The 20403-nt window shown below is 38.5% G+C and overlaps 1 protein-coding gene across 2 annotated transcripts; it reads right to left on the bottom strand.

Moving 5' to 3' along the window:
• Nucleotides 1-543: 543 nt before the first annotated feature.
• On the bottom strand, nt 544-19744 carry AMACR (alpha-methylacyl-CoA racemase). Of its 2 annotated transcripts, none has more exons than XM_008932053.4 (5): nt 19462-19744; nt 16711-16854; nt 14272-14432; nt 9045-9231; nt 544-1334 (listed from the first exon to the last, which is right to left on the bottom strand). In XM_008932053.4, exons 1-5 carry the CDS (start codon nt 19739-19741, stop codon nt 925-927), a joined length of 1182 nt encoding a protein of 393 aa, XP_008930301.3. In that variant the 5' UTR covers nt 19742-19744; the 3' UTR covers nt 544-924. The 2 variants fall into 2 exon arrangements, with proteins under 2 accessions (XP_008930301.3, XP_025751412.2); XM_025895627.2 differs by lacking the exon at nt 544-1334 and adding an exon at nt 1347-1956.
• Between the last annotated feature and the right edge of the window lie 659 nt (nt 19745-20403).

Here is a 20403-nt window from a genome sequence, read left to right as displayed (position 1 = left end):
CAAACTAATCTTCAGCAAAACGCAGACGAAATTATGAAAAAGCCCCAACACCCTTCATGTCATAATTTCTCACACGCCGGAGTAGAGAATACTGTATTAAGGCCATATAACTAATTCTTCTTAAAAGCATATTTTCCTTTGCCTTGAAAAAGATGGTTTCAAATGACGGTTTAATTTTGAAGGAAATTAAAACCAATACAGAATAACCACCGTTTAAAACCTGTGCAGCTAAGTCACCAGGCACTTTTCTTTAAAGAAAGGAAAGGAATAATAATTGGCAGGTATTTTAAAAATAAAAAAAAAATTCATTCTGAAGTGAGTTTCTAGCCAAATTGAAATTCCAAATGTAGTATAATCAGGAGACTCCACTGAGAAAATGTAGCCAGGCTATTAAACAGATTAAATTTATGGTAATAGCTCTGCAGCAGCACATAAGCAAACAGCATTAATTTGACCATAGTTTTGGCATGATAAAGCAAATTAATTAATATGATAAAATATAGGAAAAAATCCCTTCTAATCTATGAGTAAACAACAAACTCATTTACAAAGAATATAATTAAATTTTATTAAAAGTATTGCCTTCATGTAATTACAACATATATTACAAAGCAATGGTGTAACTAAGAATTAAAAGAAACAAGCCACAGGATTCAATATTTAAACAAAAATTCTGAGAATGTACAGGTGCTTACTAAACAGCCTGTGTAGATCTTCAGAACACAATTATGGTATCATTCTGGACAGCAGATGATTCATGTACATAACTCTCACTGTTTTCAATTACATTTAAAATTTAAATAATTTAAAAATATATATATTATTTAAAAGCAATATCATGCAAACATTTATTTGTCATATAATTCAATTTTAATGCATAAAAAATTATCAGTCTTAAATTTGTATGATATGCACAGTCAGAGATTATAAATTAGCTTTGGGTTTACCAAATCCTATTATTTTATCAGAATGAAGTTTAGCAATCTCTTCCTTAGTAAACCCATTTTCTAGAAGTATCTCTTCCGTGTGTTCTCCTATAAAAGGATCTCTTTTACACGATGGAACAGCAGGAGTCCTTGATAAAAGAGGAGCAGGTCTAGGACTTATCTCTCCCTGATCATTTTTGATAAAAGAACTTCTTTGTTTGTTATGCTGATGTGAGGCAACATCATCGAAGGATAAAACAGGGGTCACACAGGCATCAGTACCATCAAATATGCTGCACCACTCAGCTTGTGTCTTCTGTGCAAATATAGATGCAAATTTTTTCTTCATTTCGGGCCAGTTGGAGTAACTAGACTGAATGGGAAGTTCATCTGAATCTAACCCAAGACCTGAAAGGAGAAAAGCAGAGGTTAACTATAGTATACCTTAGATTAATTATTAAGTGCTCCCTACAACTAGTATGTTTCTCAAGAAGGTAGTATTTTTCAGGCAGTACTGAAAGTCACTTTAAACTTTATTCAGGCATCTGTGCAGGGCAGGGAGCAGAGGAATAAAATGTTCTATGATGCTTGCAATTAGACTAAACTGCATCACTACAGCCTTTTAACGAAGTATATATAATAAACACTAATCTGTATAAACACTTCACAAAAGCAGCAGCTGTCTAGAGATAATAATGTCCTGAGAACAGCTTCTATAATAGGTACTGTATTCTCTACCTGGCAGTAGCAACACAGAAGTCTGCTGAATGAGTCCTGGACACATTATCTCACAGAAGCCAGCACATCTGCCAGAGCTAGACACTCAGCAAGGCTGCAGTGTTTGAAGTTCAACACCATCGGGTTATTTCTGTGCCCCAGATGTGGAGATGGTGTGGATGGATGTTCCCAGGCTCAGCGCCTGTAGCCTGACCTGCTTCTTCTCTCTCTCAGTCCAAACAGTCTCCAGCAGTGTCTCCCGCTCTCTCTTCTTCAGCACACCTCCCAGGTTCCAATTCTCCACTGCCACTCCCTGGGAAAAGTGAAGCCCATAGTCCTTTCACTCACTAACTGCCTAAGAACTTTGCCTTCCATGTCAGTCACAAGGACCACCCAGGTATGCAATATGCACGTTCCTTCTGAGACAGAAGAGCAAAGCATGGACACACAGGCTTTGTACTGAAAACTTCCTGAACTAGCAAGTACCAGGTCCTTCCCTAAATTAGCACCACATTCCCTCCCATGCGGGAGCTTACATCTTTTCTGTACTGCCAGTTTTCAATCTCTGTTTCTGTTCTCATGGATTCTGCTCTCGGCGCTCCCTACTCTTCCATTCTGCTATTCAAGAAGATGTAAGAATTTTTATCACTTCTTGTAGGGTTTATCTCAAAAAAGAGGTAAAAAACAAGAGAAAAGGTAAGTAAACTACACTTCAAAAAGGGAGATAATACGGAGGTATCATAAGCAGACCTTGTGATACCAAATAGAAATCAGAAGTGGTATATTGAAGGCTGTCCAAATAGTTCCATCTTGAAATTCAGGAGCATGAACACAGCAGGAAAAATTCAGAAAAAGCAGGGATAAGAAAGAAGTTCATTTGAGAAATAAGAAAGACTAGAGAACAACTCTCATCACAATGCTTCAAAAGTAACAAAAAAAGGGAGCTGCTTACGAAACAACGGTTCTGTGTCAAAGGCATTGAAAATACAGAGCTCTGCAAACATTTAATTTTGAACATTCTTTCTAGTATCTTTGGATATCTGTTGATCAACAAGTGTTAACAGGCTTGGGTACTAGACAGCTGTTTGCAGGCAGAATTTACATGAAACTCCTCTAATCTTTAGCTGTAGATAGGCAGAAAAAACTTATGATGTCTTCTATTTCTACAGATTCCTTATCACTGAGAGAGGTAGACATATAGCTATTGAAACATAAAGGGGAGAAGAAAGAAAGACAATGTCTATTCTTCTGCTCTTTATGTTCTTTCTCTCCACTCATAATTCCTACAAGATGCACTTCCTGGGGCCTGCAGTTCCCCCGAGCTTAACATAATATTTGAGAATGTCACTGTTGAGCACAGGATTCTTAATAGCTTTAAAAATTAATACATGCTTTGAAATTATACTTTGGTATTTCAAAGAAAAACACACAGAAATTGCCAGTCTCCAGACCCAGAAATACAGCCTTGCAGTTGTTCACTTTTAGAAGACATTTGTCACAAAGACAAAATAAGCATTTTCAGATCTTATCAGAGATGCCTACAGATATCAAGATGAATGTTACTACAAAGTAAATATCAGTCCTTACGGTGTTACCAAGTTATGGGTACCTTAAATTACTAAACCTACAATCTAGTGCTCATAACAATTCATGCCATCCTACAAAGAGATCAGCTGAAGATTACTCACAGTGGTTGAACATCCATAAATAAATAAAAGTTAGCAATACTTCAAAAATTAATTGCATTATTAATTTCCAAAGTATACTACTAAAGATGAACAGTTGTGGTACAATTTACTTACAAACTATGAGGTGAGACAAATTTATCTTCCATAATATGTACAGCTAAGTAACAACACACTGCCTGAGATTGTCTCAGTGCATGAAATCTTGTCAGCTGGAAACCTTTTTTCATAAGTACTTATTTGCTTATTAATTATACTTTGGGTCCTAGCAGCCAGTCCAACATGAACAGAGCTCTACCATTATCCCATTACAGAGTTATATTCAACGGCCGTGGCAGATGGAAAGTTGGCTGAACACAACCACACACACTCTGGCAGAGCAGAACAACGTGCAGAACCTGGAATTTAATATTACATGCTCATTTTCCGTTTACCATTGAAGACTTCAAATTCAAATAGCATGAACCAACAGCCTTTAAGCACTGCAGCTTCCCATTTTCCAGCTTGTGCTAACCATTTGCGGTGCAGATGAGCAGAATCACAGCAGGAGTGACTGACTCAACAAGGAAACAATTACACAGCACAGAATTGTCTGGGATACCACAGGATGACAGATTTCACTCAGTGTAATCAAAAGCAAAGTATCTTTTACACAGAATATCTTGTAAAGCAATCAAAACTTACTTCCAAGTTTTTTAGTTCGAATTTTCATCTAGGATTTTTTTGTTTAGAAAAGCCCAGTTAACTCATGCCAGAACAGCTCTGAAATGGCTTTTGAAAAATGAAGAATTGTCTACTTATAATGCTATAGCTTTAGATCTCCTTCAAATGCTATAGCTTTTTTGACCTCTATCTGCATGTCATTATTGATGCAACGAACTGAAATCTGTATTTCTGAGATAGATTGCAGTAGAATCAGGCACCTATTTCAAGAAAGAGAAAACAGTAAAATTCATTAGATAAATCAGCAAAGCTGCTTTACTCTGGTTTACAGTTTCTTACAGTATTTCAGCCACACTGTTACAAAAGCAGAGCTTTGTTCAGGCTTTTCTTAGTTTAACTTACTAATTTTCTTTTCAAAATTGCATGGTCATAGCAATTTTGAAATTATCTTGCCACAACAATTGAATGGAACCATCTAGTTGGGAATCCATAATTTTGGCCCAAATGACAGCCATTAGGTGCATGCCATTGCACACTCTCTCTAAACAGAAGTCATTCTCACTCTGAGAGGGAACTGAACTTCAGAATATTCAAAGACGGTAGTGAATTTTCATTAAACTTTTTTCTCTGCTCGAAGTTTCTGAAACTAAATAATCTTTTAGAAAGTGACAGCTCAGCAAAAGGTTGATCAGGTCCCGAGTACTACTGAGCATTGCTGCAAATATATCCATGGCTGTAGTACGAGGTGAGATGCTTAATTATCACAATTGCAAATGTTTTGGTGCAGCAAGAACCTGGCCCTAGAGTATTTGTACAATGTTTAAGACTTATGTTTTATTTGAATTTATTTATTATTATAACATTATGTGTAACTGAGTCTAAAATGTCTGTCCCCTTTGCACGTCTTAATAACAACATGGTACTGAATTCAGTATATCAGCACATTTTTAATACAGTACACAAAACTTCACAATCCCAAAATGGAGAGTCCCATGGAAATCCATCATAATGATGTCAACTGTGTTTTTCAAGTGCTTTCCTTCTTTTTGAACATAAGTCACACAGTTTAGGACTATCAAAGTAGTATGAAAGGAGTACTATTGAGTATATGTTCAGGATTTTAGTAACTGTCAGTGGTTTTCACATCAATGTGAGTGGATACTAAGTTCACCTTGTGGAACTGACTTTACACCACATGATAAGGCAGAACCAGACCTTTACTTTCACCTGAAACACAATATTTACTGTTTCTTCATGCCTCTTGTAGCCTGGCTGCAGCAATATCAAGCACCTATTGCTAAAAATCAAGACAAACCTGCAAAAGCAATTCACAGGTCAGCTGGAAGACATTCTGCCTCTTTCTGTCAAAAGATTAAGACTTAACATTAGCAGTACGTGTTTTTTACATCAGATTTTTCATAAGATGCAATAGCCATTTTAGCCAAATGCTAAGGCATTTTAGCTATTTATTGTCTGACTTTTGCAGTAATAAAATTATATCTGCAAAAGGACTACGGCTGGCTTGTTAACAGCCAAAAGTCTATAGTGAGCCCAGAATAGTACAGATAACAATATAGCTACTGCAGTAATTATTTACTATATCTATTTTATATAGATTCAGTTTCTCATACAGCCTGGTTTTCTTTAATTCATAAATTTCTGGTAAGCAGAAATTTAATTTTCCCCAATGAGCATGATCTACAAAGCCAATGATATTCTCAAACTAATCTATTTTCTTAGGTTTCCCTCTGCAGACCCCTCAAGAACTTTCCTTGCCATGTCATTAACTGCACTCCAGTCCAGCACTGGGTTCCCAATTCTGCAAGGGAAACACTGAAATGAACCGAAACCAAAAGGAAATCAGTTCGCTTTGGCTCATCAGAATTCTGTGAGCAGGGACAAATGGTTCAGAAATCATTTTCCTATCTCCACTCTGAAATCTTTAAATCTCCAACTGACACCTGCAACACCCATATCCTTGTGTTCTCACCCTACAGGAGTGGCAAAAGTATCCTCCTCTCTGAATATGGAGCAAGAGACATCAAGTGGTTTTTGAATATATTTTATCTGGAACAGCACCAAATTGTCCACCAGCAGAACTGACCAGAATTATGGGGAAAAGCTATGAAATGAAATTATGGAAATTGTAACTGGAACATACCATTCTAAAATCACTTCAAAGCTGGAATTAGTGCCTGGAACAGATAACTTAGCCTAAGTTAAAGCTCCTCAGGTTTGTGAAAGAGCAATACAATTTTCACAGGCAGCTTTTTCTTCCCTATAACATTCAAAGGCTTAAATTCTGAATTTAATTTCTGCAATAGATATCCCAGAAAGGAAATAATCCCTAATCCACAAGAGGGATCTGCTGTTCTAATTTAGCACACTATTGCTTCAGAAAGATTGAAACCAGAAGTACTGAAAAGAATAAATATTTCCTATGTGAAAGTCTGAACAATTCATGATATGCACCTAAAATACAATGACAAAAGACCAATTACTTTAAATGCAATGTTGTGTGAAAATCCTGAGTTTGGTCAGATACTTTAAACAATGCACTTTCAAAAATAAACAAAGAAAATTCACTGAGTGTAGACAAGCAAAAATTGTTATACAAATAAAGGCAAAAAGCAAAATTTCCTGCAGATTGTAGTCTGTATGTTGGATTTTTTAAAACACAACAGAAACAGACTGACACGCAGGCAACTATGATTGCAGTTGTTGTGTACTTACGAATGGATATACACCAGTTCTTTATTGCTGCAATAAGTATTTTTTAAACTTTAGCTGTTAAAATCAAGCAATTTCTCTGCATTTTAAGTGTAAGGAATACTTTCAAAGATGAAAATAAAGTAGTCCAATGCAGGTGCCCCTACACAGGCAGAAGAATTCACAGTTGCTCCTCCAACTTTATGCTCTAAATTTCTGAGAAACAACTAAAAGAAAAGCAGAATTTTAACATTTTCCTCAGTAAAGAGTTATCTAAATAAGACACAGAGACCACTCAATAACCCTGCAGCACCATCTGGCCGCTGGATTCATCCATGAGAAGCTTCTATCTAGGTAAGATGGTTGAGAGAGAAAAGCACGAGTCTTGCCCTATAGCAGTGATCAATACAAGAAGGTAGGACTGTTCAGAAAAGGTTCACTGAGAAAAAGAGTCACAAACAGAACCAGACGCCATTACAGAATTTGGAGGTTTTTTGAACAGATTTCATCTCATTTCTGTAGCTTAAAAGTATGTGTGATTCAACTTAATCTCCAGAGAAGAATAAAATACTGCAGCCATGAATGCTGCAAGTCAGTGTTTGATCACTTAAAGCCAAACATATGGGTATTTGAGTAAGCAGCTTTATTTCTTTCTTGTTTTCTTTGTATTTAATACAAGCATTCTCCCTGAAGATATTTACTGGAATCCCAAATTCCCTAACCTCCAGAAAAAGGGTTTACATCTTACTTTGATACAGTTTCATATTTTTCTTTGTTCTCCAACTCTGATTTCTTGCAAGAAAGAAAATCGCAGGGGATTGGATGAGAAAAACATTTCAAAGAACTGCAAAGCGTGGAATAATCAGCAGTACTTTCCTTTTCAAGATCAAGTTGCTTACAGCTTGAGTTCACAAGTTATTCTCAGGACAATCAGAGACAAAGCACCTTTTTCTTCAGCCAAGAACACAGCACTTCCATACTTGACATCTGATCTGTTCAACATAATGCTGGACATGTCCATGGGTCACTCCAGGAACCTCTTTTTTGCATTTCACATATCAGCATGTACTACTGACTGGGATATTCCACACAATTGCATGGACATTTTTAAGCTACAAGAGAAGCAGCCACTTACAGCCACAGATATGTAAGAATTTGGGCAGCACCACAGGCTGCGAGAGAACAAAGGCTGTATGGAACAAGATCTCTCTTTGGGATCCTGGTCACCAAAGGCATACCCCACACCTTACAATCCCATACCTTCATTTCATCTTACCACAATCCCGAATTTCAAAAATCCCTGGAAGAGAAGGCCCTGGCAATGACTACACTCTTGTTAGCATAATGTAGCTGGCTCAGGCAGAGCTGGCAGTGAATGCCCTTGTGAGGAGCTGTCACGGTTTAACCCCAGCCAGCAGCCAAGAACAACACAGCCACTTACTCCCTTTCCCCCTGGTAACATGAGGGGGAATTGGAAGGGTAAAAGTGAGAAAGAAACTCATGGGTCCAGATAAAAAGTTTAATAACTAGAAACAATAATTTAAAAAAAAAAAATTAAGGGAAAGAGGGGAAAAACCAGTAACAGAGAGGAAAATAAAACACAAGAAAGATGAGAAAAAACAACTGCTCACCATCAACCGCCTGGTGCCCCTGCAAACCACTGTTTTAACTTCACACAACTACTTTGCATAAACCATTCTAAATTCTTTAACAGATAAATCACACTTTATTGTCATATTTAAAGAGTCTTCAGTCAAATATAAAACTTTTATCCATAGCTGGACACTAAAAGTACTCTGAAATTGTGAGGAGGAAATTAATAATTTATAAAGCAGAATTTGCTTCTACAAAAATTTTGTTCCACTGAGAAATACTACGAACTACTTCCAATGAATATTCCTTTCTGAAACCATTTAAATAGTTATTTAAAAAAAAAATTGCACAAATTACTGAGTTTGCTTGAAATTTTATTTGCAATATCAAAGAATTAGGTCTCATTTTTTTTAAGTATATTCACAATCATTTGAAAAAAGCAACTCCCAAAAAATAGTTTTTTAGTGCTCCAGTCACATCACAGAATTCCATTACTGTAACTCCAGAAAAAAATCTGCAGTTTAAGTGTATTTTCTGAGGGCAAGGTGAAGAGTGGATGAAAAAGAAAGAAATTAATTGCTAGAAGAAAAAAGTCAATTGAACTGCTACACAACAACCCAACTGGCTTCACAAAGCGTTTCACATTTACAAAGAAATCACATAACCATAAATCATGAATCAAAATGGAATTACTGAAGAATTCATTCAATCATGCTTTCCTGATGTGAAGCAACTGCTCCAAGCTACTTACCCTTTATTAACTGCTCATAGAATTGAGGCTCAAGGGCACCAACAGCCATGAATTTTCCATCGGAGGTCCTGTAGATTTCGTAAAAAGGCGCACCACCATCTAGCAGGTTTTCACCTCGAGGTCTGCTCCAAATTCCTATATTTTGCGATTTCCACAGGAAAGAACTTAGGTATGCTACTCCTTCTACCTTGAAGATTTACAGGAAAAGATAACAGCTTCAGTAAATTAGCTGGCATGTTACCTAAATTCTATACAGAACAAAATAGCAAAAAGCTACTACTAGTTAAGATTTTTAATGATGAAACTTCTGGTAAGCAATTTCATTTCTTAAAATTTTCAACTACTGCTGACAGTGCATCTAGAATTAAAGAATAAAAAAGAGCATAAACGTAATAATGCAGCCTCAGATGGATTACACACTTTCAATGCACAAAGTTTCCTCGTTTAGGAAGTTTATAATCATTAGGAGGTCACAATGGGAATGTAAGTAGTTTCAGGTGACAGGACAATCTTCTTGGTTCTATACAACCTTAAGTATGACAGCTGTGAAAGCCTTCAAAACCTCTAGAAAACAAGATGCTTGTACCAGTCCTGTAAAGTATCAGATTTTTATCTCAACATTACCTTTTTTAAATATACTGATTATAAGAAGACTGCTATTTCTAGAAGAAAAAATGAAGGAAATCAAAGGTTAATGCTCTCTTATACCATGGGAACTAGAAGCTTATCTCTATCACTAAGCTGAAAATTATTCTCCCACTCTCATCACTAGCAGGTACCTAGACATAGCAAGGTAATCTCTAAATAAGCAAATGTCTGATGAATACAGCACTAGAAAACAAGATTAATCCTGCTTCAACTTGCTCCTCAAAATTTTGGCTATGTGGAGTACAATCAGGTGAAAATTCAGTTTGTTCAGCCTTTCAATAATTATCAGTCTTGTACCAGTCTTTCAAGCAAAATCACATCCTACAGTTTTGCTCACCAGCACAATCCATTTTCTCCCGACTGCATTAGAAAAACTGTAAGCAAAGATGAAGCAGTTAACAATGTATGGCCAGAAAAACTTCACTGGAACAGATTAAAACCTGAGTTGTATCATTCTGAGTATCATTTTGATTCATGCATTTTCAACTGTGTAATATTAACCTAGTATTAACAGAGAAAACCAAAGATCCTGTACCAAAATAAAAAGCTACTAAATTTTCATGGGGAAAGATCTACTAGTTTCCACCTTTCTAAGCAAGACTTTAACACATGCAAATCTCTGAAGTATGCAGTCAAGAAGGTTTCTTCATTTAAATTGTGTTATTTGCCTCAAGGACAAGGATACTTCTGCCCTACTTGCCACACGTTAAAGTCAATTAAAGTACTTCCATGCGAGAAAATACTGTATACCTTCATCTACATGTTCATAAAATGATTGCAAGGATATTAAAACACAGTTTGCTTTACTGATGATCTGATCTTGCATTGGTCATATTAACAAAAAATACACAAAACCCACTGAAAGTAAGGAAAATAAAAGAGAGGAAAAATATCAGAATCAGCTCTGACAACTAGATTTTAGTGCTGACAAAACTCTTATAGTCAGCACCTGTACAATACTTATGTACAGTGCTACTTACCCTGAAAACACTTAAAATAAAACAGCACATCTGTTTTATGCTGGCATAGGGACTTTGGAAATATCCCTGGCTGGGCAACTGGACAGCTAACTTCTGCCTGAGGCCCACTGGAATTCAGAGACAAGTAAAAAAGTGTCTAATGTCTGCACCAGACCTCCAAAGGCAAGCTCAAATAACACCACACACTCACTAATGTAATCACCATCTTTTAAAACATGAAAAGCACAACGTAGACAGACCACACTTTATCCTAATTGCAGAATGATTACAGCAACAGTTATGTGCTTCACTTAATGGTCCTTAAAACAAAAGCACCAGCAGTATCTGAAGCAGGCACAAGAATCCAGAGGCACCACTTCACTAGGTGACCTGTCTGCTCCACAAGCCTTCTGTTCCTTCTGTAGACTGAAACAGTTCAAAATGCAAATTAATCCACACCAACCTAACCTTTATCCTCATGACTGATGAAGGCCTCTAGGATGTGGGAGTTTTGGTTTTGAATACCTCCAGGCTGAGAAAAACCTGGAACCTCAGTCATCTGTTGGACAGCTAAATGCTCCTGCCATGAGACTATTATGCAAGTGCTCATTACCAGCACCCTTTCCTCTGGCTGTCCTTTCACAAAGAGTGAGTCATGCTCAGTCAGATGCCTACCATCAGCAGAAGGTTCTGTGGCAGAATTTGGAGTGAACCTCAAGTGTGGCTCTGACTCACATGCCTCTGATCCAGTGTGGTGCAAGACTGCAGATGCACAATTGTGCCTACTGTGCCATACAGCAGACTCCACTCCACATCCTACTCACTCAGCACATGGCAACTCTCCGGCTTACTGTAAGATACCTTATGATCCTACAAGTCAGTGGGAAGAGACAGCAACCAACATGAATCAATCCAGACCAGGCACTTAACTCTTCTGAGGCAGACAGATGAAACACAGGACAGTGTTTACTTTTTACTCAGCACAGCAATAACACTGGACACTGAGAATAGGAGATGCAAGTCCAGCTCTTGGCCTGAACCTCTTTACCCTCTTTTTGAATCAGTTTAGATTCACTAACTACAGCAGTTCCTCATGTTTATATTACTGATAATAAGAACTCTCCCAATCCACTTTTCACCCTTCAGCACAGTAATTAGAAGCAAGAGAAAAATAACAATTTCTTTCATCACAAAAATTCTGATCTCAGTCTAAATTACTAACCCAAAAGACAAGAAATAATTTATTTCTTTAGATTACATCAGAAAAATAGACATTGCAATAAAATGAGAAAACCCTGTCAGCATATCCATGAAGTAGCATGAAAACTTAGTAAAAGTAATCCTGATGACACAAAGCTGCAAAAAAAAGAAATTAATTTTCCCTCTTCTGCTGTAGAAAATTCTACCATGTGTCAGAGTCATGAGCATACTCAGACTCCTTAAACTATAAAATAACTTAAGTAATGGTTCTATCAAACAAAATATAATGTTAAAACGAAATGACAGCCGAAATTCTGTGGTACTGTGATTTTAAAAATATCTACCTCCATGAAAAAAGCTTAGGCGTAAAAACAGGCTCATCCACCCAGTCTATTTAACTATCTTTGCTGATGATGATGATGCATGTGTGTTTTTCATCAACCGTGTCACTGAAAGTCTATTCAAGTAAAAGGAAAATAACAAAATGCCAGGTAAAGTACATCCAGTGATACTGAACGTTATTCCACCCATTTCACAGATCACCAGGCACATCAACAGAGAACCATAAATTCTGCAATTTTAATAAGGCAAGAAAAAATTGAAAGAGACTTTTTAGGGGCTTAAAACCCCTCAATAAAAACACACAACACATCCCATTCCAAATGAGCTACAAATTTCATTAGAACATTAGCAGACTTACACTGATTCTTCTAACAATTTTTTTTTTACTTCTTTTAAGTATGATAAGGAAAATAAGGTAATACTACAAAAAACAAGAAGTATCTTTTTCCGCATTTGAAAGCTTGTCAAAATTCTCCACAGTTTCACAAAACTATGAAACAAACTGTGTTTGTTTAACACAAACTCCTTCAATTTTATTTTGTAGGTCACGCTTTCAGAGTCATAATTTTTGTCGTGCTTATTGGGGTTTTCTCAAATTTTTTTGAAAGATGGTGGTCAGCATCAGAACCAGTATTTTCCTGAATCTTCATAAACACTGAATAGGTTAGACTAATTGCTTCAGAATGTTTGCTGGTTCTATTTCCTGTTTGTACATCCTAATACAGTGTGTATGTGTTGTGCAACAGGATGGTATTGTTGACTCATGTTCAGCTTGTGACTACTACAAACCCCCAGGATTGTACTTTAGCCAATTGTTCTCATACTGCATTTGTGCAGTTAATTCTTTCTTCCCAAAGAGGACTGCAGAGCAGTGCTATCCATGAATTGCAGCCAATTTTTTCCAGGTCATTTCTCCAATTTGAAAAGGTCATTCTGAATTCTAATCCAAGTGTCCAACATACTTGTAGTCCGCCTCATACACATATTATCTTTAAATTTACTAAACACAGTCGCTCATCCACCATTCAGCTTGTTGGAGAAAACACTGAAAAAGACTCCAAAAAACATCTGTAGAACTCCACTTAATAAGCTTTTCATTTTGACAATCAACCACTAATAACTACTATTACAGTAAAAACATTAATCCTGTCTTGCCCTGTTCCCACAGAATTTTCATCTAGACCTAATGCCATGGCCTGCTCCTGGAAATGATGCATGAATTTGTCAAAAACTTACTCAATTCAAGAGATCAAACATCACTTTCTATTCTCCCATCCTCAAGACCACTTCAACAAGGGCATTTTTTTCAATTAATGTAATTTTTTTTCCAATTTATATTTCAGCCTAAACCATAGCCTTCACTGTACTACAACACCTGAAAGAGAGGTCCAATTTTAATTGCAAAGCTCTTTAAAAACAGAAAAAAAGAGAGACCAAGAGAGAAAAAACACTTGCAGATAACATGGATTTCAAGGATAAACAGAAATAAGTATTTTTCCTCTGTGTGTAAGTGGGTGGCCTTCCAGTGGCAAAAATCCAGAGTAGTCTTTATTAGGCTAATTGAGCCTTTAATTTATTTTGCAGCACATTCACAAAGTGTTTGAAATAGACTTCTTGGCAATGACCCATGGCAGTGTAACTATCTGAGGGAACAGTGTCTCTAATAAGATATGACGTGTCACCAATTCGAAAGAAGATGTATCTTGAATAAAGCTAATGCAAGTCTCTATTTTATTAGTATTAACCTTTTTTCTGTTATGCATTATGTTAATTCTTTATTACACACCCTATCCACATACAGCAAACTTACTCATCAAATATATACAGCTAGTATTTCGTGAAGAAGGCAGACAGGTAAAAAGAGAGAGAGGAGGGAAAGTCACATAGTGTGTTCCATGTCATAAGGATGTTATGGCAGCAGTGAGTAATATGTGAAAACTGCTTGTCTATGAGGTTGCTTTCCCATTCTCAAGTTCTCAGTTTTAAACCTTACATTTATCCAGTTTCTTCCCTTTTACAGATTTAGAGTAGGAAAAAGCAAACATACAAAACCCCACCTTCCTTGAGACCTTACTTACCATACTTGCATCAATGATCTGCCCTCTGCCAGATGTGGCACGTTCATAAAGGGCTATAACAATGCCCAAAGCACACATGACACCTCCACCAGCAAAATCTGCCAGAAGATTTATGGGTGCGTAAGGGTTTTCACCTTTTCTACCGAGCTTTGACAGCACACCTGACAGGAGGGCAAACAAAGGAAGCATAATCATAAAATTAATTATAAACACTCATTCCTACATTTCTACAATTAAAGTTTCATTCTTTTCAATCTATGCAAATAAACAAGGGATAAAGCAATCTTCTACCAACAGTTTTTTGTCTTTACTTGTCTGTGTCTTAGCAAATAGTTACTCTTTAATTCACAAAAGAATAAAATAAAATACATGAAATTGATTAGTGAAGATGCATTTAATTAAAGATACTAATAAAAGTCTCACAGATAAACCACTGATATTTTGTCTACAGGGACATTAAAAAAAACTCTTGTGTGCAATAATTGTTAGCACTATGGTACTATTAGTACTATATTAGTACTTCATACACGCATAGAACCTCCCCCATAACAGGCATTACGAACATGTTTCAAAGCAACTTTGGTAAACTGTTCTTCTTTGAATCTTTTAAAGTAAAAATGCAGGTGTACAGTCTTATGTGCACATAATCAATGAATTAATAATCATAACAAAGGATCTCACAGTGACAACTGTGCTTCAGTCCTACCCTCCCTCTTCAACTACCTTTGGACAAAAAAGAAAAAAGGTTGTGTATAAGAGGAACCAGTGAATAGAACAGGAAGATTATCTCCGATTGCATGCAATGTAAACACAGGGAACTTATGCTTATGCCAGCAATTATGCAGAAATTAAAGGAATTAGAGCAAAGGCTAAGCCAGTTTACTTCAGACAGAGCTTTGAATGTTTTAACACTTCTCTGCCATCCTGATCCTCTTTACTGTGACCTTACTCTTTCTAGTTTCCTCACAGTGATTCCCTTCGGGCAAGCAAGAAACTCCAGTGTGATCACCTCTCTCCTCTGTCTGTAGCTTAAAGTCTGAGGCTTGCAGAATACCTGGTCAAAAATGCCTGAGAACTGCATGGTTCTAACGCACTCTTTAGTTAGCTAATGGTCTAATGCATTTCCTAAGTGCAAGCAACTTGAGTGCACAGTATAAAAAAAGTTTCCAAATCCTGTAGTGCAAGTGTAAAGCCCTGTCACTCACTAAAACCTTCTTTTAATAGTCTAAAGGTTGTCACAGGCACCAGCAGATTAACATGCTAACTTCTCTCTCGAGTTCCTAACACAAGCCATTTTTTTAGTTAGGGAAAGCCAAAGCTCATCAGGAAAATACTGAGAATATGAGATCTCATTTTTGAACAATGACGCCTCTCAAACACCGTGTTTTATTTCCTTTAAATAGGCAGAAAAACTCGATCTGTGAAATTTCAAGTAAAGTGATTTTAGGAAGATAAAACTAACTAAAATACTACAGATACAATCATCTCCAGAGGAAAAAATCCCTCTATTTGTAAAACAGAAAGTACTACATTCTATGGGAAGAGATGGACTACACTATTTCTGTACTGACTCCTTCCCTACACTAATAACAAATAAAAATACCCTAATACTTTGAAATCATCTTGACATGAAGTCAAAAGTGTTTCAAATGAGGCATCCTTTCTTAAATCTTTTTTATTCTCATACAATTTTACATAACGAGAAAGGACTGAATCCACTCCTAAAGAAACTTAATTCCACCTAACAGTTACTCCTTATGGTAGGTGATAGCAGATCACTGCATTTGCAGCGCCTCTGCTCCGGCCCTTTGCTGACTCTAAAAGAAATGCTCTGTCCAGTGGAAATCCAAGAAGTTTTGGGCCACTTTCTCTCCTCCCTCACAGGCTTGGAGAAGCAGTAGAGACAGAAGCAGTGTGAAGAGCAGGAGGTAGGGCCATGCATGGATTGCCATCATCAGAGGTGGGTAATTTTGTTACTGTTTGCTACTGCATACTTTTAGCATCATGACACTTAAAAACAGCACAATGCGTACAACCCCTTAATGAAACAGAGCACTGACACTTTATTTTAAGCCTACTGTGTTTCAGTTGGTGTCTGCAGAGACACATCTACAAGCAGAAAAGCACAAGAACCAGTTGTCTTAGGCTGCCTGGTTTCCCTTTGCTCAAAAAAAGCTCACAAGCCTGCAAAATAATCCGCAGGTCTTTCAGGATTATAAGCATACAAATTTTCCAGGAGAGAGGCCCTAAGAAAAACTTCTGTCCTCCCTTCAAAGAGAAAAGGTTTATTCTGATACAATAGCACAAAAAAAGAAAAATAATGTACAGCCTGAGACGATGTGCTGATCCAGCCTAATAGCTATCTGCTTTCAACAGATTCCTGAGTTTTGATTTAAGGGGGAAAAAAACCCTTAATTTAACAGAAATTTTACAGCCTACCTGATAAAGCCAAATAATTGATGTCATGACCTGCAGACTTGGCATATTTTCCTGTCTGGCCAAATCCAGTAAGTCTAGCATAGATGAGGCTGGGATTCTCCTGCAGAAGGACCTCTGGACCAAGCCCAAGTTTTTCCATGACACCTCAAAAAGACATAACCAAGGGATTCTAATTCACATTTACTTATAACAATACTTAAAATATACATGGTTCAAAGTCAGATTATACAACAACAGAACTCAACTGTACTTTGTAAAGAAATACGTTCTACTTCAGTATCCATATTACAATGTGAACATTATAAATTACTGACTTACTGAATAAATTTTTATACAAACCAAGTGGAAATCAAGCTTTAGGGTTCTTTCTCTTTTTTTCCCCTGTTTTACTTCTCCAAAGGAAAGACAGATAGTTTCCTGTACTGCTGGATGAGCAAAAAAGCTAAAAAGGCTTGCAAAACAAGAAAAAAAGAGGAAGGGCAAATTCTTATATTTTCCACATTAAAACTACTTGAAATTTCTTCCACATCTCACTGCAATACATTTTCCTCACCGTTTTAGTTTCTCAGTGCCCCATGTGTTCCTGTACCTTTTAACTCGCTGATATGAATGGACCATGTCACTATTTCACAAAGGATCTGCAACAACCACACAAAACTAAATGTGTTCTTTTGTAATACAGAGAGTAAGGAGCTTTTAGAAATCACTGCAATGTAAGTTTGGTCAGCATGGGTCTACAGAAATCAGGGTTAAAAATTTGATATTGCAGTTCTAAGTGATTTTAAAAGAAGCAAATTTGAGTTGCAAGTAAATTATACTGTCTTACTGTCTCAATGCAGCTTGGTCAGACTATGACACGATCAATACTGGCATTGTAGAGAGACACATTTTGGAAGGGAAAGGGTAAGGTAATTTTAATGCCTGCTCCACCTCAGAATATTACTCCAGCTTGTTTCACAGACTAATCCATAACGTTACTACACCTTCAACTTTGTTAAGATCCATTTCTGTTGCATTAGTTACTGGGCAGTGGCAGGTGATTCGTGAGAAGGAGAAAGCCGTGAAATTTGGTAAAGTGCATGATTTCCCAAGGCACAAGTGAGAACTGTGCCTTGGGAAACCCACCTGATGTCACAAAGTCATTGTTATAAGGTTGACAGTACATATGCCTTTTACGAAGCTCTCCTGTCACTTGGGCCCTCACCTTCTCACTCTCTCACACCAGCTTCACAACGGGTCACAGATTTGCCTAGTTCACTTACAGGCCCATAAAACCTAGTATCTAGTTACAGAATTGCCTGCACTTTCAGCTTAAAAAGAAAAGCAAGTGCCTATAAAACCAAGGAAAACCAAATTTCATAAGAAAAAAAAATCTGCTAGAAAACAGGAGGCTAGCTACAAAGAAAAAGTGGAATTTAATGTCTTCATTTTGTCTGCACAGCTTCTGGGGAGGGAATAAACAAAAAAATTTTAAGGTAAGAAACATAAAAATTATAAAACCCTGTTTTCAAAATGAAAAGAGTTACTTGAGACATATGATCTGTGCATCTGTCTGTGATGTGTGATGTTTAACTGATATAGCCTTATATTTCTAAACTGGCTGTAGAAACCCTAAAACATTTCAGCTCCTCACCGAAGCATCATCATAGAATCACAGAATAGTCTGGGTTGGAAGGAACCTGTAAAGGTCACCTAGTCCAATCCCACTGCAAGGAGCAGAGACATCTTCAATTCGATCTGTGTGCACAGAGCCCTGTCCTATCTGACTCCGATGATACTGCTTCATAACAGAACAGCATCCTCAAAGAACAGTGGGGATATGAAAATAACCATCAAGTATGGCTTATGAACATTTTAGATCTGAAAAGTCAATATTTGAAACTCAGGATCTTAAAACAGTGTAAACTTTGCTATTGACAAGCAGATATTAAGTGCCCCTAAATACGGTAAATCAGTAACTATGCATACTGTAATTAAAAGATGAACCAAAAAATCTTTTTAAAAGACGATTTTCAAAAATTGAATAATTCCATACTTGAATATGTGAAGAATTTTGTTTTCTATTTAACCTAATGTTAAAAATGTAAAATAATACAAAAAAAAAGGAAGGTTTTCAAAAACTGGACTTAAGACTGGTAGGAAATAATGAGTTTGTGAAAAGCAACTTCCTGAAATCACATATGACTTTTGAAGACTTGTAGTTCATAACCTGGTTTTGATCCTAAATCAGAGTTACCTTTTATAAGGGAATCACACTACGCTATTGAATACTTAACACGTTCTTATTCTCCCTGGAATACATATTTTATAAATGCATAACTGTATAAATGCATAATGTCAGATCTTCAGAGGAACTGTAAGCTCCGAGACCTCTGACCCACTGGGCAACCTTACAGATGTGAGCTGGACGGTATCAGCAGGCCAGGTGTGACCCTCGGCCGGGACATCCTCCCAAAACCAGGAGTGAGCCCTGCTCTCTGAAATCCTTCAGCTTGTCCAGAGCCCCGGCCGGGGGGGTACGGCCCTGGCTGAGCGCTCCTTCCCCGCGTTGTCACAGCGATGCTGCACTGCACAGAGCGCACACAGAGCACTCGCCGCCCAGTCACAGCAAATAAACCCCAAACTCCGTGCCCTCCCCTTCCCGCTCAGCATTCCAGAGCTCACAGGCTGGCCGGCGGCAGCACAGTGGCCCCGCAGCCCCGACCTCCCGCTGCCCCCACACGGCCTCCCTCAGGCTCCCCCGGCCCTCACCGTGGCGGAAGGGCTCGATGAGCACGTCCGCCCCGCGGCACAGCCGCCTCAGGGCCGCGGCTCCCTGCGGCCGCTTCAGGTCGAGCGCCAGGGAGAGCTTGCCACGGCCCTGCACGTCGGAGGTCACGGGGGAGAGGGACGGGCGGTCGACCCGCACCACTCGCGCCCCAAAGTCGGCGAGGATCATCCCGCAGAGCGGCGCCGGGGCCAGCCCGGCGAGCTCCAGCACCCGCACCCCGCTGAGCGCCATGGCCGCCGCCGCCTGCGAGCGCCGACACATCGATCCGGGGGCCGCCCCGCCCGCCCTGGCGCGGGCACGGGGCTGAGGCGGGATCCTGCTCTCGGTGCCCGCCGCTGTTTTTTATCCCGAGCCCGTGTCACGCCTCGTTAGCTGCGCACCGGCTCGTAGTGAGGAGTGGGCGTTCTCCCGCCGAACTCTTGAAGAAGCTTCCCTGTCTGACCATCCAGGGGTCACTGTGAGAGTCACGCCCGCCCCACCTGAGCTCGGACGGGGGCTCCTTCGCAACTACCCCCGCTATACTCACACCGACAGACCGGGTTTTCTTACTGGCTTGGCCCCAGGTTTCCCATAGCAGAGTCTCAGGCATCCAGATCCTTAATTTAATCATGGAATAAATAAACTAAATTATAAAATAACAAAATAACAGATCGAGCTTGTGCCTCTGAGTAGGGACCCGTAACAAAGGGAACCCTGGGCTTTTGTATCCTCAAAGTCTAAGCGCGGGAAGTCACAGGATGACAGAATCAGTCAGTGGAAAAGGCCTCCTAGGTCATCCAGTCCAAACCTTGAAGTCTGAATCTGGGGGTCGTGGGCTCCTGTGTCTCAGTGTCAGGTCCCCTGGCCGGGCCACAGCTCCCTGTGCCCATTTTTAGGCAAAGGGTCGTCAGTTCATGGCCCTTGTCTCGCGCTGGAGCTCCTGC

The sequence above is a fragment of the Manacus vitellinus genome, unplaced genomic scaffold (genome assembly GCF_001715985.3).
Source record: "Manacus vitellinus isolate BGI_N305 unplaced genomic scaffold, ASM171598v3 scaffold_36_pilon, whole genome shotgun sequence".
In the NCBI taxonomy this organism is placed as follows: domain Eukaryota; kingdom Metazoa; phylum Chordata; class Aves; order Passeriformes; family Pipridae; genus Manacus; species Manacus vitellinus.
Note: the sequence above shows the minus strand (reverse complement) of the source record. Positions and strands in the feature narration are given on the sequence as shown.

Bases quoted from the DNA above. Each gene is read 5' to 3' on its own strand.
- AMACR (XM_008932053.4), bottom strand. From the start codon at position 19,741: ATGTGTCGGCGCTCGCAGGCGGCGGCGGCCATGGCGCTCAGCGGGGTG. The intron at 16,855-19,461 runs GTGAGGGCCGGG...TGTCTTTTTGAG, and splicing joins CATCGAGCCCTTCCGCCACG to GTGTCATGGAAAAACTTGGG. The intron at 14,433-16,710 runs GTAGGCTGTAAA...CCCTCCTGTCAG, and splicing joins CAATTATTTGGCTTTATCAG to GTGTGCTGTCAAAGCTCGGT.